At 32.5% G+C, this 6,086-nt stretch overlaps 1 protein-coding gene across 1 annotated transcript; it reads right to left on the bottom strand.

Moving 5' to 3' along the window:
- Positions 1 to 3,017: 3,017 nt before the first annotated feature.
- On the bottom strand, positions 3,018 to 5,244 carry LOC147280336 (putative glycosyltransferase At5g25310). Its single transcript, XM_086251579.1, has 4 exons — positions 4,555 to 5,244; positions 3,805 to 3,948; positions 3,566 to 3,701; positions 3,018 to 3,454 (listed from the first exon to the last, which is right to left on the bottom strand). The coding sequence occupies exons 1-4, from the start codon at positions 4,783 to 4,785 to the stop codon at positions 3,225 to 3,227; spliced, it is 741 nt and encodes a 246-aa protein (XP_086107705.1). The 5' UTR covers positions 4,786 to 5,244; the 3' UTR covers positions 3,018 to 3,224.
- Between the last annotated feature and the right edge of the window lie 842 nt (positions 5,245 to 6,086).

Below are 6,086 nucleotides of genomic sequence, written 5' to 3'. Positions count from 1 at the left end.
GGGTACGATAACCCTTTTTCATATACTATATTACATCTACCCTGTATACTACTTGCAGGATATCCACTAGATATAAAAATATTGCTTAAGGCCTTAGATAAATAGTACTCATGCAGTCTTATGAGTTCGTAGGATTTTCCAAGAGATTTTACGGAGTCCAAATGAATTTTTGGTGAATTTTTTAAGTTGGGATAAATTAGAAAATTTGAAAAATAAGAAATTGCTGATGTGGCGCTTGTTGGAAATATTAGCATGGGATGATCATAATATCATATATTATATAAAACGTAGCGGAAAGTAACAATTGAAATTTTTTATCAAACCCATAAACTAGGATACGATCACATGCATATACGAAATTCAAAACTAATAAAGGCATACCTTATTTTGTTCATCAATGGAGCTATGCTTATCCATGATGGCTTCTTTCTACCTTTTGATTCACCTTTAGCACCACAAAAGTCGTACCTCTAAGAAAAGTCCACAAGAATGTGATCCAAGCAAGGTAGATGAGAGAGATGATCAAGAGTGCTAGTTATCAATCAAGTCTCTTTTCACTCTGGTGTGGTCGTTTGCCCTATGGATGGCTTTGCTATCTTTTCTACTCTTTCTCAAACTCTCAGAAAGTGAAAGAACGTACTTTGAAAGTCAGAATCTTATGTGGACTCACTCTTACTTTTATTAAGGATAAATAATATTTATTTATAGTGTAAGTAGAAAACTAATTTTCCTAATAATCCTAGAGTGGGTCGGCCATGTAGGGTGAGATGAGTTGTTGATATATTTTCATTTTATTATTTATTTATTCTAAATAAAATGTCAAGTCAAACTTGGTTGATCATATTTTGGTTGTTAGTTTTATTCAAAACTAATTTACCAAGTCAAATATCTTATTATATATATATGTATTTATAATTAATATTTCCAAAATATAAATATTTAATATTTATGATTTTAGGCTTTACCTAAATTCAACTCACTTGGGCTTTGGGCTTGAGCAAATATTGATTATAACTATAAGTACAAATCAAATTTCAACTTTTAATTAAGAGCCATTTACAGGCCGGTCCAATTTTTGTTCCCTCTCTTAGATTAATACTTTAATGTTTTTTAATTTTTGACTGAGGTCCAAAAATATTGTCAAGATATTTTTAATTTAAAAAATGTCTAATATTATCCTAAAATTAATAATATTTAAATCTTAATATTATTCTAGTATTATCATAATATTATCCTAGTTTATATTATCTTAATATTATAATATTAGCATATTATGATATTATAATATTCTAATATTATTACATCATCCTAAAATTAATTGTGGGATTTAAATTATATTAATCTAATAAAAATGCATCAGCCTAAAAAATAGAAAATAATCAAATAAGGAAAAAATTCTTTATGGGTACATTTCGATTGTACCAATCGATTGATGGTTTGTTGGCGTTTATGTTATGGTTTAGCTCTAAGATTTTGGGTTTTGCCCAAAATTCCAGAGCTAAATCCTAACATAATGCCTCCACCAAGCTTATTTCATATCCTAGGAGGGAATAAGGTGAAAATATGAGGATTTACCCTTAAAACTCGGGGAATGAAGCAGCATGGCTGAACGAACGGTGACTGAAACCGAGCATTCGGATCAGGTGCGTACCTAGTCGAATATGTGTGTATATATATACCAAGCCAGGTATTGGTACAATTGAAATTTACACACACATATATATATATATATAAACATAGGTATTGGTACAATTGAAATGTACTTATATATACTTTTTTTTTTTACTTGTTTGATTATTTTCGATTTTTTGGGTTAATGCATTGTTTTGATATTTGTATAATTTAAACGGATATTATCTTTTATTATTTTAAATTATAAAACATAAAAACTAGATAATCTTGAATGTTTTAATTAAACAATTTAAAAATAAAAAATGTCCTAACGGATATTATCTTTCATAATTTTTAAAATTAATTCATATTAATTATCTTAATTTTAAGAGATAATATGAGTCAAAATCTTTAACAAGTCTATTTTTTGGACCATAACCTAAAAAATTAGATTTAAGTACAAATCTAAATTTCTATATGATTTTAGAAATTAACTGTTTAATTATGATTTTAGAAATTAACTGTTAATTAACTGTTTAATTAACTGTTATTTTAGTTCGAATGGTCTTCCAAAATTAAACCTATTTCTAATTAACTGTTTAATTATGTATTCACAAGTTAACGACTACATTAATTAAGATCTAATTCAAATTATTGATGCTCGAGTGGTGCACGTGTGCTGGGCTATTTCTGTCTTTTTGTGTGGGTTTATGACATTATAATAGTACTTCTCTCCAACCCAAAAAGATTGAAATACCCTTGCACGTGGGCATTTTGTCAATTAATTTGATAGAAATCTTGATTTAGCCTAAACACTGTTGATAACTACATGAATGCATTTGACAAAATTAAAATTACAGGTACGAAAATTACAAGGACAAAAGTGAAAAATTGCCCGAACTACATGAACCAAGCCCTCATTTGGAAAACCCAACACTGCAGAAGAAACCAAAGAAACTCCTGCAGACAGTAACACTGATCTTCTGTTCAAAATCCCAGAGAACTTCTCAGCTTCTCCATTAACCAAACCACTTTCTCTTGAACTTGAGTCAGCTTTTGTTCTACAAGTTCCATGTTCCAATGAAGACTGAACAAGCAAATTGTGGGAAGGGATTGCTTGCAGCTGGTAGGTCCAAGAAAAGCTGCAACTAGTTAACATGGCTGTTCTCATTTCCTCTACCACTTTAGAAGTAGAAGAGAAGAGATATGAATTTAGACTTCCTGTAATATTTTAGTTGATTCAAGAACACAACTTGTGGCGTGGAAAATTTTCTCTTCCTGTTGAGTGAGTGTGACAGAAAGCACCTTGTATTTTCTTGTGTTACAAGGAAATGGTTGCATTTTGGATTGAATAAGTTTGTGTTCATTTATTTTATTTATACTAGAAAAAGCAGGGAAAAGAGAACTCAAAGATAAATTCGGTCGAGATTAAGGTGGAGAGAGATGTTCTGCAATATGTGAGACCCTGACACTTGTCACTAACCCTAAAATATATCAATCAACAATATACAACAAAAAATAAGCAATGAAAAAAAACATGAACATATGAACTTTAGAGATGCACAAAGAAATTATACAAGGAAGCTGTATAGATCAATCTAAGCATAATTAAATCAAGGCAACGGCATTGGAGGTCTCCAATCAGAAAATTCGACTAAGTTTCTATTTACAATAGATCCATTGTGCAGCCAGAATGTTTCAGTTGACTGTTGAAACAGCCTGAGTTTCCTCTGAAGTTCCCAAAGAATAGCATGCATTGCAGAACACGAAGCTGATTCTGAAGCATAGGCCCATAAACATCTTACTTGTCTACCACGGCTTATCATCCCCTCTATATCTTCATCTGCGGGAGAGAAAAAACAGACCAAAAAAAAAAAATGGGCATAAAGTTTCGCTAGATATGCTGAAGTATGCATTAACCAACGCAAGATGAGAAAGGAATGCCGCATTTCACCTGGTATTGACTCTAGGTACTGCAAAAGCTCAGTACCTATTTGACTGGATGGCCATTTAATTGATATCTGGCTGTAGTCAACAACATTCTGAAAAGGCAGTTCTGCTTGATCTGATAATATCACTGGGACACACTCCTATAGCAGAAACAAAGCATTATTTCTACAAGACTAATATGTTTATATGGGGGAGAGAGAGAGAGAGAGAGAGAGAGAGAGAGAGAGAGAGAGAGAGAGATACCACAAAGAAAGCCTCATAAAATCGAAGAGTCCAAGATGATTCCCCACGGGGAGCAAGGCAGAACTTGGCATTGCGCAGGTGTTCAAAATAATCTATCTTTCCCAATTTGTCAGGGCCACTGAACTTCAACTCTGGACATTCCAACTGTTTATAATATCAATAAGGCTTATTTTGAATCTTTCTCCTTAATAATAAGAGCACAAGAATTAAAGGTATTCCTAATTCATCAATTGAAAGTAATTATGTCCAATGGGTCAAACACAATGCAAGTCTAGCAAATTCAAATACAGCTTAAAGCAGTACCCATAGCTAAATGTTATAATCTGAAATTTAAAATCCAAGCACCAACAGGACTGTGTGCCTGTGCAGTATCATCAATTCCAGCATAACATTTTCAAAAATTATAAAAAAACATGTTGGTTTTTTTTTTTTTTTTTTTTTTGCTAAGGATATAGAAAATGTGTGTGCTTAAAAGTTCCAACCATTTATCTGCACTAATCATGCTTAAAGGAAATGCACCAAATAGACTCTCCTCTGCTTTGGTCCACTGGTCCACAAAGTTTAAAATAAGTGGGTACAAAGTATTTTTTCCACAGAAAATATCTACAGTGCAGACAGACTATAAATATCTCAAACTTCATGTTTGAACTGAACTCCACATTAAAGCTGGAAACTAGATGAACATATATAAAATGCCACAAATGAAATATTCTCATTCAGTCAATCAAGAAGCAACAGAAGACAATGTACCTTATCTGGAAATTGCTTTGAAAGCTCTATCAACTTAAGACGGCCAACCTTTCCTTGTGCACGGCCTAAATAGTTTGCTAGATACTTTCGCTTTGATAGTGGCAAAGGGCGGACAAGGGTGGCCCCATTTGTAGTCATCCCATCATCGACATTCCCAGGAATGATGATATCTTTCCACGTATTAAAGGCACTTGTATCTTTCTTATCAGTCCGATCACCCTGCACTAACATAAATTATCTATCTTTTATGTCTTTTTCCCCTGATAAACAATCTTTTATGCCAAACTAAAATCTTTATGTCAAACAAATTAGAATCAGCATACTAGTGCCATACCAAACTGCTTGAAATGTGGATCCAACACAGACTAACCAAAAACTTTTAGGTCATATACAAGGAGCATATATGATTCAGAATATAAAATTAGGGGAGAAAAAGAATGTGGTGGCACAAGTCCAAGATTTTTTTTTTCTTTTTGATATCTTCATTTAGGCACATTCTTCTAAACTTGTATTTGAGTGTGTAGAAATATTCTCTTATCAGAGAGTCTAGACTGTCAATCTGAACCATCGATCAAATGGATTCTTGTTCAAAATATGGTTCAAATTCTCAATTTGGCAACATCACATTCCAAATATCTGGCAAGAAACTATTACCCTATACATACAAATTCAACAGTAAAATTAAGTCAGTATAGAGTGTTAGCACCCCCATTAATTATCTCTCAAGATTCCTATTAAAAAATTATCTCTCAAGACACTTCTAAGTTGTTTTAATTATACCATAAGGATCATCAATGACTCCTTCATAAACCCACCTAAAAGTAATTTTCATTTCCGAACATTGAAATCAATCAGAATGAGGAATAAAGTATTGTGCAAATGATACTCAAAGCCATTAGTACCTGCAAGAAAAGAAAAAAAAACTAATATCTCCTTCCACATTAAAATAGATTTAAGAAAATAAATCCAAGTAAAAAATAATTTGAGGATTGCATATCTAGAAACAAGGTACATAAATACTACTCCAACAAAATGCGCATGAACAAATAAACACCATATTTTTGTACACAAATTATTTCATAGAGAGCAATACAATAGATAGAAGTGCAAGCAGGCCAGGAAGGCATGAAGATGATACAGGCATAACATCTTTAAAACAGACTAACATGATAAAACAGAATATGGTCAATGTTGTGCCAGGCACGACACGTCATGGGCCAATGTCATGAATAAACACATCATGAACTGTGTGAGACATGAAAACAATCCAACCAACCAAGCTCGAGAAGCAAATAAAAGGGGCACCGCTAAGGCAAGTCACAACACGAGAAATAACCACAAATAGGCCATACCTAAATAGATCATACCTGCATGGCATGACCCATTTTACACCTCTAATTGTAAAGAAGTATGATGGAATTTTGACACGTAGAATAGAAAGTTTAGAAACATTTTCTAAATATAATTAGTTTTCTAACCAAATATGCTCGTTTCCTCATCAGAGATGCATAGAAAATAGTGAAACTAGGCCT

The sequence above is a fragment of the Dryas octopetala genome, chromosome 7, assembly GCF_963921425.1.
Source record: "Dryas octopetala chromosome 7, drDryOcto1.1, whole genome shotgun sequence".
Lineage (NCBI taxonomy): Eukaryota > Viridiplantae > Streptophyta > Magnoliopsida > Rosales > Rosaceae > Dryas > Dryas octopetala.
Note: the sequence above shows the minus strand (reverse complement) of the source record. Positions and strands in the feature narration are given on the sequence as shown.

What these genes read in the sequence shown, in the direction of transcription:
- LOC147280336 (XM_086251579.1), bottom strand. Translation starts at nt 4,785, where the DNA reads ATGTTAGTGCAGGGTGATCGGACTGATAAGAAAGATACAAGTGCCTTT. An exon ending in CAAAGCAATTTCCAGATAAG is followed by an intron (nt 3,949 to 4,554) that starts GTACATTGTCTT and finishes TATTATAAACAG; the next exon opens with TTGGAATGTCCAGAGTTGAA. An exon ending in GTACCTAGAGTCAATACCAG is followed by an intron (nt 3,455 to 3,565) that starts GTGAAATGCGGC and finishes TCTCTCCCGCAG; the next exon opens with ATGAAGATATAGAGGGGATG.